We start from the raw sequence: 19,334 nt of genomic DNA on the forward strand, positions 1-19,334 counted from the left end.
AAGCTCTATCTATTTAGTATCTTATCTATGGTTTCCCATAGGAGTTTATCTCAAAGACATCTCTCAAAGAGGGCCCTTGCAGAAGCCAAGACTTGACTGCAAAAAAAAACCTTGGAGACCTTTTACTGTCCTCTCCAAATAAATCAAAGGTGGGCATGATAAACTGCAGGAAGAACTGAGCCCAAAGCTGGCCCAGGTTTTCACATTCTTCCTTGATAAGTATTATGTTCTCCCCTCATCTCCCATGTGAACCGGCCACAGCCGTGACTCACCTGGCTCTGCCTATAGCAATCACAAATTTCCCTTCTTTTACATTCATTGTAGGTGCATATTATTGTAACTTGTCTGAAAAGAGGCAGAACCTTCTGTCCCACCCACCCATTCCCAATGAATCTTAGTATGGTTAATCATGGGGCAGACATGGTACCAGATTGATAAAAGAGCCTCTCTTTCTCCCACAGAAGAGTTTGCAATAACTAGGGCACCATTTCAGCAGCCATTCTTGAACTTGCTGCCTAGTGCTCTTCCTGCAACCACTTTCCAAGTTTTGCTTCATTTATAGGTACTTTTGTTTCCTAAAGCTACTACTGTAACAAAGTACCATAAACTGGGTGACTAAACAACAGAAACGTGTTGTTTCTCAGTTCTGAAGGCTAAATGTCTGAAATCAAGGTGTTCATAGTACCATGATGCCTCCCAGGACCCTAGGGGGAGCATCCTTTTTGCCTCTTCTAGCTTCTGGCTAAAAGGTGTTTCTTGGCTTATGGTAGCAGAACTCCAATCTCTGCCTTCATCTTCGCATTGCCATCTTCTCTGTCTTCATAATGGCTTTCTCCTGTGTCCTGGTTTCTTCTTCCTTGTAGAGACACTAGTTGTATTGAATTAAGGCTCATCTTAATAACCTCTTTTTTTTTTTTTTGAGACTGAGTTTCACTCTCGTTGCCCAGGCTGGAATGCAATGGTGCCATCTCAGCTCATTGCAGCCTCCAACTCCTGGGTTCAAGTGATTATCCTGCCTCAGCCTCCCGAGGAACTGGGATTACAGGCATGCACTACCATGCCTGGCTAAGTTTGTATTTTTAGTAGAGACAGGGTTTCTCCATGTTGGTCAGGCTGGTCTCAAACTCCCGACCTCAGTTGATCCGCCTGCCTCGGCCTTCCAAAGTGCTGGGATTACAGATGTGAGCCACTGCGCCAGACTTTTTTTTTTTTTTTTTTTTTGGAGACAGAGTTTCACTCTTGTTGCCCAGGCTGGAGTGCAATGGCGGGATCTTGGTTCACCACAACCTCCGCCTCCCGGGTTCAAGCAATTCTCCTGCCTCAGCCTCCCAAATAGCTGGGATTACAGGGATTACAGGCATGTGCCACCATGCCGGACTAATTTTTGTATTTTTAGTAGAGATGAGGTTTCTCCACGTTGGTCAGGCTGGTTTCGCACTCCCAACCTCAGTTGATCCACCGGCCTCTTCCTCCCAGAGTGCTAGGATTACAGGCGTGAGCCACAGTGCCCGGCCAGATGTGCACACTTATTTCCAAATAAGGCCCATTCACAGATATTAGGGGCCAAGACTTCAACATACCTTTTGTGGAAACACATTTCAACCCATAATAATAGGCAGTAAAGTAGAGGGCCATTTTTTTGCTTTGTTGACTGTACAATGTAGTCAACATGTTTGCTGCTGGTTCCGGTGGATTTCCCTTAAGTCTGAACAGTTGCTCTGTGATGCCTCATCCTTTCTTTTCCAGAAAGCCTTTTTTTTCCCCCAGCATCTTATTTTCAATGCCAAAAAACTGGCAAGAGCTATGAGGGATCTGTGATTTTACTCTACTTGCAAGCCTGCAAGTTTTCCTGCCACAGTGTCATGGATGTTGGAAGAAGATACAAGACTTCTGAGTCAGAAAGAAAGGATTTTATTACTCTCTACATAGCAAGCAGTATAAATTTCATTTTTATACCAGTTTTACCTTCTCAAGTCCCCCAAGAGTGACATAGAGTGGCCCAGGCGAATGCGTATGATTGATTTCTATAGTAACTGACGAATCTCCAGCTTAGGAATCCCAAATTTTTTATAGTGGGCTACAAACAATCCTTTTAACCTTTTTCCCAGAGGTCAGAGGGGGGCATTCTCTTTGTTATATTGAACAATAATCCTGCCCTTTCTTCTACTATACTATACTGCATACATTCCTGAAAAGTCCAAAACAAAAGTTTTCAGTTCACAAGATGTGAGGAAATTGAAGAGACTCAAGGAGAATTGTCTCCGAACAGATGTTGTCTTTTACTGAGTTTATTGAGTTGTGAGAATCCTTTCTTTACTCTAGATATAAGATCTTTAGGCTGGGCACGGTGACTCTTACCTGTAATCCCAGCACTTTGGGAGGCCGAGGTAGGCAGATCACATGAGGTCAGGAGTTCAAGACCACCCTGGCCGACATGGTGACCCTGTCTGTACTGAAAAATACAAAAATTAGCCTGACATGGTGGCGGGAGCCTGTAATCCCAGCTACTCGGGAGGCTGAGGCAGGAGAACCACTTGAACCTGGGAGGCAGAGGTTGCAGTGAGCTGAGATCGTGCCATTGCACTCCAGCCTGGGCTACAAGTGATACTCCATTTCAAAAAAAAAAAAAGATATTTGACAGATATATGTTTGCAACTATTTTCCTCTGGTCTGTGGCTTACTTTTTTGTTAACTGTATTTCAGAGGGCAGTTTTTAATTTTGATGAAATCAATTTTATCAATTTTTGCTGTTTTGATTTCTGTCTTTTGTGTGCTGTTTATGAAATCTTTCAGCTGGGCACAGTAGCTCATGTCTGTAATCCTAGCACTCTGGAGGCCGAGGCAGGAGGATCACTTGAGCCCAGACTACCCTGGGTGACATAGTGAGACCTCAATTCTATGAAAAATAAAATTAGCTGAGTGTGATGGCATGCATCTGTAGTCGCAGCTGCTGGAAAGGCTGAGGTGGGAGGATCACTTGAGACCAAGAGGTTGAAGCCACAGTGAGCCAACATCACACCACTGCACTCCATCCTGGGTGAGAGAATGAGAAATCTTTCACTAACCAATGTCACTAAGGTCTTTGTTTTCTTCTAGAAATTTAATAATTCTTAAATTTAGGTCTGTGACCCATTTTGAATCTTTTCATGGATGATATAAGGTAAAGGTTGAGGTTTGTTTTTCCCATGCACATACTTGTTCCAGCACCACTGTTAAATGATTACCTTGGAACTTTTTGTTTGTTTGTTTTTGAGACAGAGTTTCACTGTTGTTACCCAGGCTGGAGTGCAATGGTGCGATCTTGGCTCACCACAATCTCCGCCTCCCGGGTTCAAGCGATTCTCCTGCCTCAACCTGCTGAGTAGCTGGAATTACAGGCATGCCACCACATCTGGCTAATTTTGTATTTTTAGTAGAGATGGGGTTTCCCCATGTTGGTCAGGCTGGTCTCCAACTCCCGACCTCAGGTGATCCACCTGCCTTGGCCTCCCAAAGTGTTGCGATTATAGGCGTGAGCCACTGCACCTGGCTGGCACCTTTTTCCCCCCCCCAAAAAAATCAGTTGACTAAGCATGGGTCAATTTCCATGGACTTTATTCCATTAATCTTCGTGTCTATGCTTTCACCAGTACTATTGTCTTAATTACTGTAGCTTTATAGTAAGTCTTAAAATCAGATAGGATAAGCCCTGCAGTCTTGTTTTCTAACTGTTTATATAAATTTTATTGCCACTTTATCAGTTTCTTCAAAAAAGCCTGCTGGGATTTTCTTATATTTTTTAAACCCCTATATTATGTATTTCAGGAACAAAGAAAACTCAGCTCCATTAGAGGAAAATACCACAGGAAAAAATGAGGCCAAAAAAAGGAAGATTGCAGAAACTTCAAATGTTATCACTGAGTCATTGCCATCTGCAGAATCAGAACCTGTTGAAATTGAGGTAGAGATTGCCGAAGGCACCATTGAAGTAGAAGATGAAGGCATCGAAACATTAGAGGAAATGGCTTCTGCCAAGCAATCCGTAAAGTACATACAGAGCACAGGTTCCTCTGATGATTCTGCTCTAGCACTGTTGGCAGATATTACCAGCAAGTACCGTCAAGGTGACAGAAAAGGGCAGATAAAAGAAGATGGCTGTCCATCTGACCCCACGAGCAAACAGGTAGAAGGTATTGAAATTGTGGAACTTCAGCTGTCACATGTGAAGGACTTGTTCCATTGTGAGAAATGTAACCGTTCATTTAAATTGTTTTACCATTTTAAGGAACACATGAAATCACACTCCACTGAGAGTTTCAAGTGTGAAATATGCAATAAACGGTATCTTCGAGAGAGCGCATGGAAACAGCACCTAAATTGTTACCACCTTGAAGAAGGTGGAGTCAGTAAGAAGCAAAGAACTGGGAAAAAAATTCATGTATGTCAGTACTGTGAGAAACAGTTTGACCATTTTGGACATTTTAAAGAACATCTTCGAAAACATACAGGTAATTAGCAAATACTTTCTTAAGATATTTTTTTTCCCACATGCACTTCAAATTTAAATATATAAATTCTTTTTTAAAAAATAGTGCCTCAGAAGCCATCTAATGTATTATCTCTAATGTGTAGGCTAAGTACACATTGTTTATAGTATTACATGTTCAAATATTGATGCTTTAAATATAAATCAGTATCAACTTTGAAAGTAATTGTTATTTTTATGCCTTGCCCAATTTTTGTATTTTTTAAAGAAATAGAGAAAATAGTTTGTGGTTTATTTCCTAAAGATTATAAATAATTAAATCTTATAGTGAGACTTTACCATTTCTATTTTTACATTTCTTGTGTTGTGTTACTTAGAGTACATTTACAAGCAATCCCTGACGGCCGGGTGCCATGGCTCATGGCCTGTAATCCCAGCACTTTGGGAGGCTGAGGCAGGTGGATCACCCGAGGTCAGGAGTTTGAGACCAGCCTGGCCAACATGGTGAAACCTCATCTCCACTAAAAATACAAAAATTAGCCAGGCGTGGTGGCGGGCACCTGTAGTCCCAGCTACTCCGGAGGCTGAGGCAGGGGAATCGCTTGAACCTGGGAGGCAGAGCTTGCAGTGAGCCGAGATCGTGCCACTGCACTCCAGCCTGGTCGACAGTGAGACTCCATCTAAAAAAAAAAAAAAAAGTGGCTGGGCGCGGTGGCTCACGCCTGTAATCCCAGCACTTTGGGAGGCTGAGGCAGGTGGATCACCTGAGCTCAGGAGTTCGAGACCAGCCTGGACAACATTGTGGAACCCCGTCTCTACTAAAAATACAAAAAATTAGCTGGGCGTGGTGGCAGGCGCCAGTAATCCCAGCTACTTGGGAGGGCGAGGCAGGAGAATTGCTGGAGCCTGGGAGGTGGAGGTTGCAGTGAGCCAAGATCACGGCATTGTACTCCAGCCTGGGCAACAAGAGCAAAACTCAAGAAAAAAGAAAAAGAAAAAAAAAAATGCAATCCCTGACATGTTTATACTTCTTTTCTTTTTTTTCTTTTTTTTTGGAGATGGAGTCTGTCTATGTCACCCAAGCTGGAGTACAGTGGCATCAATCTCGGCTCACTGTAACCTCCGCCTCCTGGGTTTAAGTCATTCTTCTGTCTCAGCCTCCCGACTAGCTGGGACTACAGGCGAGCACCACCACGCCTGGCTAATTTTTGTATTTTTAGTAGAGATGAGGTTTCACCATGTTGGTCAGGCTGGTCTCAAAACTCCAGACCTTGTGATCCGCCCGTCTCAGCCTCCCAGTGCTGGGATTACAGGCATGAGCCACCACATCTGGCCCTTGTTTATACTTTTTGATGTACATTGAATTACCTGCTTTGGCACAGTAGGTAATATATGTCCATCTCTCTCCACCTTTTCAACAGCAAATATGTCGGGACTGGCGGACATCCAGGGAGCTAAGGAGAATAAGGTTTTTATACTTCTCCTGGGAGCCATGCAAGCATGATGGAAATGTCCCAAGATACCTACCTCAGGGCCTCTCCCACATAGTTATTCATCCCCTATTCCAGTCATCTTCCTGTCAAGAGTCCCTGACCTTGCTCAGGTCTCTTGCTTGCTCCCACTCCCCAGACAATCTTTACTAGGTCTCCTGCACCAGACACAGTAGCTACCACCAGCGAATTGAATCTTGGATAGTCCCTAAACGTACTATTACAAGGGTATGGAGAGAGCAGTTAATACAGCATGCTAAGTGTCAGACTTCTGGACATTTGTTCCCAGGTCTTTGTTATATGTGGTGGTTAAGGCTGTTTAGACTGTTAATACAGTAAATACAACATAGATATCCTACAGTATTCAGAATCTTTCTCTTTGATGCTGGAGTTTGGAGAACTTATTGTAAAAGTTTTTAAAAATAGGTTTCTCACCGTCACTTGGTATACATCACTTGAAATTGAGGAATCACATAGATTCAGATGATGTTATCCCCCTCACTGTCCAAACTCTTATTGTCAGTATTCGAGGACTGAATAAATACAGGAATAGCAAAGGGATCTTGTACTTAACTCAGTATGGATTTAAAAGTCTTTAAGGTACTAGTTTTGATAACTAATAGGCGTTCATGAAATCTTTTGGGAAAATGGTTTCTGTTTTCAAACATATGTATATACAGTCTACTCTTGAACAACATGGGTTCGAACTGCTTGCATCCACTTATATGCAGATTTCATTCAGCTAAATATGGATCAAAATTATAGTATTCCCAGGATGCAAAACCCATGTATGTAGAAGACCAGCTTTTAGTATGTGTGGTTCCACAGGGCCGGCTGCAGGACTTGAGTGTGCGTGGATTTTGCTATATGAACCAATCCCCCGCATATACCAAGGGACACCTACCTGTTTTAAATAATATTTGGAAACTGCCTATAGTTATAATTTTTGGTCTTTAGAAAACAATAGTCTGTTGGTGAACATATTTGTGGTAATTGGGTTAATTATGCAAAACGGTTGTTATACCAGCAGCACAATAAACAAACGGTGGTGGCCAGGCATGGTGGCTCATGCCTGTAATCCTAGCACTTTGGGAGGCCGAGGCAGGTAGATCAGCTGAGGTCAGAAATTCAAGATCAGCCTGGCCAACACGCAAAACCCTATCTCTACTAAAAATACAAAATAGCCGGGTGTGGTGGCACATGCCTGCAGTCCCAGCTACTTGGGAGGCTGAAGGAGGAGAATTGCTTGAACCCGGGAGGCAGAGGTTGTGGTGAGCCGAGATCGCGCCATTGCACCCCAGCCTGGGCAACAAGAGCAAAACTTCGTCTCAAAGAAAAAACAAAACAAAACAAAAACAAACGCTGGTAAGTAACCTGCAAACTTTGATAGCAGTTTCCAATACCCCAGCAGATAATCAGTAGCTTTTATAGCCTATGAATGTGAAAGTAGCCGCAGTTACCTCTTTTACCCAAAACATTACCTACTGACTTTTACCTCTTAGAAAATAGGACAACACAGACCACTTTGGACATCTTTAAATGTGCCTCTCAGGTTTAAGATTTTTTATTTTGGATTGGACAGCAGAATATAGAGTTAAGTACATTATGTTGTATGTCTTTCCCTTAGAAATGATATGAGATAAGTAATTTAAGTGGTTTTAAATTACTGAACCATATACCCATTGGAGGAACAGTTGAGCACGTAAAACAAACTGAACCCCCACCTCATTGTTTTTTTAACTTCAACCAATTTCTTTTTTTTTTTTTTTTTTTTTTTGGAGACGGAGTCTTGCTCTGTCGCCCGGGCTGGAGTGCAGTGACCGGATCTCAGCTCACTGCAAGCTCCGCCTCCCAGGTTCACGCCGTTCTCCTGCCTCAGCCTCCCGAGTAGCTGGGACTACAGACGCCCGCCACCTCGCCCGGCTAGTTTTTTGTATTTTTAGTAGAGACGGGGTTTCACTGTGTTAACCAGGATGGTCTCGATCTCCTGACCTTGTGATCCGCCCGTCTCAGCCTCCCAAAGTGCTGGGATTACAGGCTTGAGCCACCGCACCCGGCTAGTTCAACCAATTTCTATACCGGTAATTAGTTCCAAGATAGTTGTTCTCTTCTCTCCTCTCCCCTCTCCTCTCCTCTCTCCTCTCTCTCTCCTTTGAAACAGGGTCTTGCTCTGTTTCCCAGGCCGGAGTACAGTGGCACAATCAAAGCTCACTTGCAGTCTCAACCTCCTGGACTCAAGTGATCCTTCTGCCTCAGCTTCCTGAGTAGCTGGGACTACAGATGTGTGCCACCATGTCCAACTAATTTTTCTGTTTTTTTGTAGAGACGCGGTTTCATCACATTCCCTAGGCTTGGAACATAGGCATGAGCCACCATCTCAGCCCTGTTTTTGTTGTTGTTTGTTTGTTTGTTTGTTTTTAGCTTTAACAACAGGAATTCATTTTCTCACAGTTCTAGAGGTTAGAAGTCCAAGATCAGTCTGTTGGTTTCTTTTGAGATCTCTCCTTTTGGCTTGCAGGTGGCTACTTTCTCTCTGTGTCCTTACACAGTTTTATCCTCTTCGTGCGTGCATCTCTGGTGTGGCTTTGTATTTCTTAATAAGACTGGAAAGTCAGAATTACTTCTTGATCTGTGGGCTGCAGAATAGCTGTTGTGTTTGCAGACTGAAAACAATATTAATGTCCTTGTACCTCTCCCTTTGAACTCTTGGGTGACCAGCTGCATTGTCAGTGAGCAGTAGTATTTTGTTTTTGTTTGTTTTTGAGCAGTAGTATTTTGAAAGGAGTCTTCTGAGCAGTAGGTTTCAACAGTGTGCTTAAAATAGTCAATAAAGCATGCTGTAAACAGATGTTCTGTCAACCAAACTTTGTTCTTCCATTTCTGTATCCCAGGCAGAGTACATGTAATAAGATTCTTAGGGACCCTAGGAGTTTTGGAGTGATAAATGACTGATTAGCTTTAACTGAAAGTCAACAGCTGCAATAGCTCCCAACAATAAAGATAGCCTGTCCTTTAAAGCTTTGAAGCCAGTCATTGACTTCTCCCCAACTATGAAAGTCCTAGATAGCATCTTCCAATGGAAGGCTGTTTTGTCTACATTGAATATCTGTTGTTTAGTGTAGCCACCTTCGTCAGTGATCTTAACTAGGTATTCTGGATGACTTGCTACAGCTTCTGCATGAGCATGTGCTACTTCACATTGCACTTTTATGTTACAGAGATGACTTCTTTCCTTAAATTTCATTAACCTCTTCTAGCTTAATCTAGCTTCTGCAACTTCTTAATCTCTCAACCTTCATAGAACTGAAGAAAGGGCCTTGTTCCGGGTTAGGCTTTGGCTAAAGGGAATGTTTGTTTCGTTTAATCTTTTATCCAGGTTATTCACTCTTTCTCCATATCAGCAGTAAGGCAATTTTGATTTCTTACCATTCATATATTCATTAGTGTAGCACTTTTAATTTCCTTAGAGAACTTTACCTTTTCAGTCACAACTTAACTACCCGGCATAGGAGACCTAGCTTTCGGCCTGTCTCAACTTTTGATATGCCTTGCTCTCATAGACTTCATCACTTCTACCTTTTGATTTGCAGTGAGAGACGTGACTTTTTTTTGTGGCGTGATCTCGGCTCACTGCAATCTCCACCTCCCGGGTTCAAGCAATTCTCTGCCTCAGCCTCCTGAGGATATGAGATTACAGGCACCCGACACCATGCCCGGCTAATTTTTTTGTATTTTTTAGTAGAGATGGGGTTTCACCATGTTAGCCAGGATGGTCTTGAACTCCTGACCTCAGAATCCACCCGCCTCAGCCTACCAAAGTACTGGGATTACAGGTGTGAGCCACCGTGCCCGGCCGAGACACGTGACTCTTTCATTAAAGACTTGGAAGCTGTTGTAAGGTTATTAATTGGTCTAATTTCAATATTGTTGCCTCTCAAGGAATAGAGAGACTTGAGGAGTGAGGGAGGGAAGAGAGAAAAGCTGGTTGGTGGAATAGGAAGCATACAACATTTATCAGTTAAGTTCTTTGTTATGGGTGTGGTTCAGGGCACCCCAAAACAATTGCAGTAGTAACATCAAAAATCACTGATCACAGATCATTATAAGAGATGATAATTTAAAAATTTAAATTTAAATTTGAAATATTGCAATAATTACAGTGACACAGAGACATGAGGTGAGTACATGCTGTTGGGGAAAATGGCACCAGTAAACTTGCTTTACATGGGGTCACAAATCTTCAGTTTTTCAAAAAATCCAACAAAGTGAAGCACAATAAAAATAAGTATGTTTGTAAGCAGTTTTAAATTATGTTTAAGTTAATAAAGAATGGACAATTTTTCCTTGTAACAAACTGAAGACAGGAGACAATCCTCTTCCTGTTTCCTATTCTCAAAATGTATACCCCATTAGTTTCATATTTTGCATATCTTTATTTAATGGTTTGGTTTCCTGTATGCTGTTAAAGCATGCACTGTAATCTGTGGCTTGATTTGTAAAATTTTAGCTATTTTTTGTCCTCTGAATTTACTTTTATTTGGAAAATAGTAATGATAATGCCATATACCACTAGGCCATGAATATAAAACAGTTTTAGAGTCCCTGCCTTCAAGGAGCTCAGGATATGCTGGAAGGGGGAACAAGCGTGTACAGTCTGTGTAACATGCTAAGTGCTGACCACAGTAAGCAGAATCCTGTGGGAATGCCTGCCTGGGTTGCTTGCTTGTGATGGAAGAGACAAAGGTGATATCTTAGTCTGTTCTGTTGCTTATAACAATACCTGAAACTGGGGAATTTATAAAGAAAAGGAATTTATTTCTTACAGTTCTGGAGGCTAAGAAGTTCACTGTTATGAGGCCACATCTGGTGAGAGCCCTGCCAGTGGTGACTCTGCAGAGTCCTGAGGCCATGCAGGGCATCACATGGTGAGGAAGTTGAGCATGCTAGCTCAGGTTTCTCTTATTCTTCTTTTAAAGCCACCCATCCCATTCCCATGATAACCCATTAATTCATTGATCCATGAATGGATTAATCTCTTCATGAGTGCAGAGCCCTCATGATCCTGTCGCCTCTTAAAGGTCCTCCCTCTCAATACTACCAAATTGGGGTTTAAGTTTTAACCTGCGTTTTGAAGGAGACAAACATTAAAACTATAGCAGGTGGCTTCCAGGGGTCGTTAGCCTTTGATGACTCAGAAGGGAAGAGGAGTTAGCCTGGAAACAGGTATTCCAGGCAAAAGGAAATGACACATACACAGACACAGAGGAATGAGAGGAAATAAATTGTTTGGATCACTGTTAGTAGGGCATTATGGCCAGAGGGTTGGGTCCAAGTAGAGGAATGCCAGGAGATGTGGCCAAAGGGGTTGGAAGGGCTAACCATGTTGCATGCACTTGGGCATCATTGGGAGATCTAGAGTTGTGTAAGGGTAAGAAAGAGGGAGAGTAATGAGAGATGAGTTTGAGATCATGTAGTTATTTTCATAAATTCCATAAATGAATTTGAATAACATCTTAGAAGACTAGGTCATTTTAAAGGAGTTTCAGCCAGGCAGATAGCTCATCAGATTCATATTCTAGAGAGATGACTGGCAAGATAGATTGAAGTGGGTTGAAACCTGCTAGCTCAGTGAGGAATCTTCGAGTAATCTAAACCAGAATGGGAGGTTGGGTAAAGGCAGTGTTAGTGGAAAAGAGAGATTTGAGTAACATTACGTAGCCTGAATCAGTAGGATTTGGTCAGTGAGGTGTAGGAGTAAAAGAGAGCTGGTGACTCCCAGCTTTCTGATTCGGATGGCCACTGGAGGCTAATTAACTTAGAACAAAATATGTAGAAGAGTAAGCAGATGGGGAAGGAGGGAAATACCAGACATGTTGACAGATATACCTGTGGGACGGGACACACAGTGTCAAAAGAGAACCTAGAGGTAACCTTTAGCCATGTTTTCAAACAACTCCTCCCTAGTTTCCAAGAAAGGTAGTGTGGAATCATAGAGGGAATGTGTGTCCAGAAATCAGAATTTCAATTCCATCTCCAGTTCAGCATTTGCCAGCATGATGAATTTGACCGTTCACTTTATCTTTGGGCTTTTCTTGTCTGTGTAAATAAGGATAAAGATACCTACTTTATAGGGTTGTGACAAATAAGAAAATGGTGAAAGCACATTGAAAACTGTACTGTCCACACATCTTAAAGAATTAATACGTTGCTATTCCTACATTTTACTGAGCTTACTAAATTTTTTAAATAGGGAAAAGCTCAGATGGCACACAATGAAAATTGAGTCTTGTTTCTACTCAAGTAGGTCTTTTGAAGTAACTACTGCTATCCTTTTTTGATTTATCAGATACATTCCTTGCATTTTCAGGTAGCCATACACACACAGGCACACATGCTTTTGGAAAAACAAACGAGCATGCGGTAGTACAGCGTCATGCCATTTAGTTTATCTTTGAGTCGTTTTGAAAAATATATGGAACATTTATGAGTATTTAAATTTTCTTCCTGTGGCTGAACAGTATTTCAATCTATGGGTGTATCATCAAACTGGTATTGATGAACATTTAAGTTGTTGCTAGGCTTTTGGTATTACAGACTATGCTGTAGTAAGCATACTCGTACATATGCCTTTTCAGATGTTCAAGTAATTTCATTTTTAAGAGCAGAATTGCAAGGTCAAAGAATATGCACCTTTTTTTTTTTTTTAAGACAGAGTCTCACCCTATCACCCGGACTGGAGTGCAGTGGCATGATCTTGGCTAACTTCAACCTCCGCCTCTTGGTTTCAAGCGATTCTGCTGCCTCAGCCTCCCTAGTAGCTGGGATTACAGGCATCCACCACCATGCCTGGCTAATTTTTTGTATTTTTAGTAGAGACGGGGTTTCACTATGTTGGCCAGGCTGGTCTCAAACACCTGACCTCGTGATCTGCCTGCCTGAGCCTCCCTAATAATATGCACATTTTATATCTTGACAAAGATGATCAAATTGCCATTTAAGGAGAGGCTATGCCAGTTTGTTTCTAGGTCTCACTGATAATGAAAAATTATTGATAAAACCGCTAAACCATTTCATTTAGCGATATTGCCCATCATTTTGGTAGTTGAGAATAGTTTTTATATTACACTAATTCCAGCTAATTAGGTCTTTTTCTCTCAAATTAACTTTTCATCACATAAAAATTGTACAAAATAAGCTATAAATGTTTCATCAGATGATACATATAGCTCAGTTACTTGACTGTGTCATTGTATTTAAGTGTAAGGCTCACATCTAGGACCTCCTCATTACTGGGGTTCCACCTTCCATCCTGGAGTCATTCAGTTATTTACTCCTACCCGTTGGTTGCTGAGGACTGCTGGAGAAAATTCATATCTCAAACCTTAAGTTTAGCACTTTAGTGTCTGATTTATCTCTTTTTCCTAATTGCTATTTCAGAACTTCCCGGTATATTCAAAGACCTCTGCCCACACCCCTCCTCCAGCAGATAACATATTTACCTTCCAACCCCCAACTTACCTGTAATAGCAGTAATCTTTGTCCCCTCTTTTTTTTTTTTTTTGAGATGGAGTCTCGCTCTGTCACCTAGGCTGGAGTACAGTGGCACAATCTCGGCTCACTGCAACCTCTGCCTCCCAGGTTCAAGCAGTTCTCCTGCCTCAGCCTCCCAAGTAGCTGGGACTACAGGCGCTTGCCACCATGCCCAGCTAATTGTGTGTGTGTGTGTGTATTTTTAATAGAGACAGGATTTCACCATGTTGGTCAGGCTGGTCTCCAACTCCTGACTTCACGTGATCCACCTGCCTCGGCCTCCCAAAGTGCTAGGATCACAGGTGTGAGCCACCGTGCCTGGCCTATACCCTCTTCTTTTATTCTAGAAAAAGAGGTTTCCCTTTTCTTCAAAGCCAATTCTAGATCCCATGCCTTGATGTCCCTCTAAAACCATGTCCCATCTATCATTCCATCTCCTTTCTCCATTGCCTCTTTGCCCATCAACAGATAAATAATGGATGTCTCTCCTGGCTTAAAGAACCCTATTATTGGCTGGCCATGGTGGATCACTTAAGGTCAGGAGTTTAAGACCAGTCTGACTAACATGGTGAAACTCTGTCTCTACTGAAAATACAAAATTAGCTGGGCATGGTGGCACACGCCCATAATCCCAGCTACTTGGGAGGCTGAGGCAGGAGGATTGCCTGAACCTGGGGAGGTAGAGGTTGCAGTGATCTGAGATCATGCCATTGCACTCCAGCCTGGGCAACAAGAGTGAAACTCCATCTCAAAAAAAAAAAAAAAAATGCTATTATTGACATGCTTCCCTCTAGCTAGTCATCTCTCTTCTTGTAGGTCGTTTTATGGTTTTTTGTTTTTTTTTTTTTTTTTTGAGATGGAGTCTTGCTGTGTCGCCTAGGCTAGAGTGCAGTGGTGTGATCTCAGCTCACTGCAACTTCTGCCTCACGGGTTCAAGCCGTTCTCTCTCGGCCTCACAGGTAGGTAGCTGGGACTATAGGCTGTCACCACCATGCCCAGATAATTTTTGTATTTTTGGTAGAGACGGGGATTTGCAATGTTGGCCAGGCTGGTCTTGAACTCCTGACCTCAAGTGATCTGCCTGCTTCAGCCTCCCAAAGTGCTGGGATTACAGGTGTGAACCACCACACCTGGCCAGCCGTTTTATTTTTAAACAGAGATGGAGTCTCACCATGTTGCCCAGGCTGTTCCCGTCAAGCAGTCCTTCTGCCTTGGCCTCCCAAAGTGCTGCTGGGATTACAGGCTTAAGCCACCACATTTGGCCTTCTGGGCCTTCTTAAAAGAACTTTGGTACTATTTCCATTGACATGATTCTCACTCACTTTTGCCCCGTGGCAGTGGGCCTTCTGATCCAGTTACATCACTGGTTAAAGTCATTTCCTTGTTTTCTTTCCTTCTACTTCTGGCTGTTTCATTTCTTTCGCTAGCTCATCTACCTGCTGTCTTAACTTGGTGTTTCACTGGGTTCTGCCCTTGATTCTTGTTATCATACAACATACTCAGAAATGTTTTCCTGCCTAAAGGTTTTTACTATCACTTAACCCCTAATTTGGCCAGGTGCGGTAGCTCATGCTTGTAATCCCAGCACTTTGGGAGGCCAAGGCGGGCAGATCACCTGAGGTCAGGAGTTAGAGACCAGCCTGGCGAACGTGGTGAAACCCCATCTATACTAAAAATACAAAAAAATAGCCGAGTGTGGTGGCCCCCACCTGTAATCCCAGCTACTCAGGAGGCTGAGACACGAGAATCACTTGAACTCAGGAGGTGGAGGTTGCAGTGAGCCAAGATTGTGCCCCTGCACTCCAGCCTAGGTGACAGTAAGACTCTCTCTCTCAAAAACAAAAACAAAAGACCCTAATTTATATATAAATCACCCTCTATTTGGCTTCAGAATTATCTTTACAACTATCTACCGGACATCTCCACTGTGTTCTGAGTACCGTAAACTCAGCAGACACAAAACTGAATTTATAGTCTTTCCCAGCATACCGTGTTCCAAACCTACATGGACTCCTGTGTCCTATTTCTTTATTCTCATTGGTATTCTAAGCCAGGGATCTGGGAATCTCCATCACTGATTCCTCCATCCTTACTCCTCACCCACCATGCTGTTTTATACCTCCGTGCCTCTTTCTTTTTTTTCTCCTATTTCATTCCAGGCGGAATCGACCCCCTCCTCTGTGCTGCTGCAGTACATAGTCCATCACTTTTCTGTGACAGATCTTTTACAGTGCATTGCATTTGTTTATTTTCATGTATTTCATCTTTATACTTTGGCCTTTGATAGGAAGTTTTTTGCAAAGGACAGTTTATCTTCTTACCTTCATCACCTAGCACATGGTCTAGCACATGGTAAGTGCAAAAAATGCAGAAAGGATAATGATGCATTTCTGCGAAATAAGAGGTTGATCATGATTTTTATCTACGGGAAAATAAATAATTTTTTTAAGAAGTGCAAAAATATGGAACAGAGTTTAGATGTAAATTATATTTATCTTTGTCAAAGCGTAGATACAATTAAATAGTAAATTTTATTATTTTTGCTACCTCTAGAAAAGTCTTTGGAATATGGTGAAAATATTTGAATTATGAATTGTGATTTCTCCTTTTAGGAATTTACTATTAAAATTGTCCCCTCAAAAAAACAAAGTAAATATTTAAAATTATTTGCTCTTATGATTTTTCTTAATTTGCCAACATATGTTTTTTCCCCTCTAATAGGTGAAAAACCTTTTGAATGTCCAAATTGTCATGAACGATTTGCTAGAAATAGCACTCTTAAATGTCACCTCACTGCATGCCAAACTGGAATAGGGGCAAAAAAAGGAAGGAAGAAACTCTACGAATGCCAGGTATGTGCAGTCACATGCATTCAGTTCTTAACAAAGGAGTCTTGTATTTGCAGTCATCAAAAGCAAAGGGAAACAGTCTCAAGCAAAGGTATAGGGGCTGACGGTCTGGAAAGAAATGAGAATAAAGAACATTGTCTTTGGGACTAAATTGGTTTTTTTAACCCAACCATAGATGACACCAATGTCAATAAAAATTATGTCCTAAATAATATGGAACTGTAGTTAACCATGGAGCAATTATTAGAATTTGGGATGGGGGTTGGAGGAAGCATTTCAGCTATAATTAGATTTTTTCCCTCATGATTAGTGCATTTTTATATCAAATATCAAATAATTATTACATTATTTGATATAAAAATATAAAAATATTTGATATAAGTGTTATATGTTATGGGAGAAATTAAAATATTGTTACTTTATGTTTAAACAATGAAAGCAGTATTGAAATGTTTCTCAAAATGTATTTAGGTGGCCAGGCACGGTGGCTCATTCCTGTAATCCCAGCACTTTGGGAGGCCGAGGCAGGTGGATCACCTAAGATCAGGAGTTTGAGACCAGGCTGGCTAACGTGGTGAAACCCTGTCTCTACTAAAAATACAAAAGTTAGCCGGGCGTGGTGGCAGATGCCTGTAAGCCCAGCTACTTGGGAGGCTGAGGCAGGAGAATCACTTGAGCTCAGGAGGCAGAGGTTGCAGTGAGCCAAGATCGCACCATTGCACTCCAGCTTGGGCGATAAGAGCCAGACTTCATCTCAAAAAAAAATGTATTACTAGCTGTGTGAGCTAGAAGTCCAAATGAACCAAAGAATTATGAAATAACTTGGACTAGATTCTATTGCAGGTATCATATTTATAACATTTACAGAATAAGCCTTCAACCCTTTCTTTACAGAGAATAAATGCATTCATATTTCCTTCAGTTTGGATATAAGTATTGTCTACATCATATTTTTGATTATTTCAGGTCTGCAACAGTGTGTTTAACAGCTGGGACCAGTTCAAGGATCACTTGGTGATACACACTGGAGATAAACCCAACCATTGTACTTTATGTGATTTGTGGTTTATGCAAGGAAATGAATTAAGGAGGCATCTCAGTGATGCTCACAATATTTCAGAGCGTCTAGTAACAGAAGAAGTTCTTTCAGTAGAAACACATATGCAAACTGAACCTGTAACATCAATGACTATTATAGAACAAGTTGGGAAGGTGCATGTGCTACCATTGCTTCAGGTTCAGGTGGATTCAGCACAAGTGACTGTGGAACAAGTCCATCCAGATCTGCTTCAGGACAGCCAGGTGCACGATTCACACATGAGTGAGCTTCCAGAGCAGGTCCAAGTGAGTTATCTAGAAGTGGGCCGAATTCAGACTGAAGAAGGTACTGAAGTACATGTAGAGGAGCTGCATGTTGAACGGGTAAATCAGATGCCAGTGGAAGTACAAACTGAACTTCTAGAAGCAGATTTGGACCATGTGACCCCAGAAATCATGAACCAAGAGGAGAGAGAGTCTAGCCAAGCAGATGCTGCTGAGGCTGCCAGAGAAGATCACCAAGATGCTGAGGATTTAGAGACCAAGCCAACAGTGGATTCTGAAACTGAAAAGGCCGAGAATGAGGACAGAACAGCTATGCCAGTTTTAGAATGAAATTACACATGAATATATTTTTAAATTTATTTGTTGGGTTTTTGAACTGATTATGGGCAGTATGACTGTCCTTAAGCCTAACAGACAAGTGGACCAAAGTTAAGCTGTTTCCTGTTGTGCTGAACTGTTTCTGTTGAAACACATTGATTCCCCTCCCCCTACTTAATGCCACAGAGGAGGGATCTTTTCCATAACTGAAGGGGAGTTTTGAGAAGTATATTTCTGGAAACTTAAATGGATTATATTCTTATTATATAGTTGGGTACGAATGTATCTATTTTCATTGTGGTAAAAGTTCTTTTCTCTTTCCCAGGTCATGTTCTTCCTCAAATTTTTTCCATATTGTAAAATCAAACTTAAATCATTAGAATACAAGTTTATGTATTCTAATGCATGTTAGAAAATTGAATAATATAGGAAACACAAGGCTGCATGATGAAAAGTGCATTGTTACTGTGCAGTAAATTTTGGCTTCTGGCTTTCTTTAGTTTGAACAAACGTTCTTGTCTACCCCAGTAGTAACAGATGCCATCTCTGCAACAGAAAGAGTGGTGGTGGCAAAAGTTCTAGAATGTTAAAAAAAAAAAAAAAAAAAAAAAACACAAAACACACCCATGTGCCTTCTCAAAACCAACTAAACTTCTATAAAGCATCTCTGGTTCTTTCAAAGTTTATGTTGTAAGGAGCAATGTAGATGATGCTGTAATACTTTATATTTTTGCTTATAATGACAGCCACCAGTTCTTTTTCCACTTAGGTTGAGAAATTTTATTTAATGGCCACTGAAGGGCCATTTTCAATTGGGAAAATGTATTTACATCTGTGGTAAACTTTATTTTGATGAAAAGTTGCACTAGTATTTTACCACCAGATGAAAAAAAGATGAGCAGCATTTAAAAATTAATGTATTTAAAATAAAGTACAGAGAAAGACATGTATATAATTATCAGGCTTTGTTTTGAATGGAATCTTTCCCCCCGATCCTTAATGTAAAGATCTTGTGCTATAACTTTTAAAGCCATACAAATAAGAGTGCTAAACTGTGGACTTAAAAGTAGGTGTGTAAATATTTTTAATCAGTATTACTTGGAAAATAAAATATAACAAACACATAAACCAATATGCTATTTTCTTTACCTGTTAAATATTGGGAGTTCTTTACATTTTTTAAGTAAAGTTTAAAATTATGTGTTCATGACTCTTCTTTAAAAAGTACCAGTGTGAAAGTTTATATCTGGGCAGAGATAGTTCCTCATGTGTCTTTACCCGTGTTAACATGACTGATTCATGAATTGTGATAAATTTTCAATCATACCTCCAACCCCCAAAAATCAGCTCAAAAGCATG

The 19,334-nt window shown here is 41.2% G+C and overlaps 1 protein-coding gene across 15 annotated transcripts in view; it reads left to right on the forward strand.

Moving 5' to 3' along the window:
- Window positions 1-19,096, forward strand: part of ZNF131 (zinc finger protein 131) — a 55,460-nt gene extending 36,364 nt beyond the window's left edge. For 5 of the 15 annotated variants that reach the window (XM_023216438.2, XM_023216445.2, XM_023216440.2 and 2 more), the window contains 4 exons: window positions 3,805-4,162; window positions 4,265-4,487; window positions 16,207-16,337; window positions 17,301-18,606. In XM_023216438.2, the coding sequence (XP_023072206.1) occupies window positions 3,805-4,162; window positions 4,265-4,487; window positions 16,207-16,337; window positions 17,301-17,987 (1,399 nt within the window). In that variant the 3' untranslated portion in view covers window positions 17,988-18,606. Of the gene's footprint in view, window positions 1-3,804; window positions 4,488-16,206; window positions 16,338-17,300 lie in introns of all 15 variants that reach the window. The other 10 variants (XM_023216444.2, XM_023216436.2, XM_023216434.2 and 7 more) reach the window with 4 other exon arrangements.
- Window positions 19,097-19,334: the final 238 nt, after the last annotated feature.

This window comes from Piliocolobus tephrosceles, chromosome 4 (assembly GCF_002776525.5).
Source record: "Piliocolobus tephrosceles isolate RC106 chromosome 4, ASM277652v3, whole genome shotgun sequence".
NCBI lineage: Eukaryota > Metazoa > Chordata > Mammalia > Primates > Cercopithecidae > Piliocolobus > Piliocolobus tephrosceles.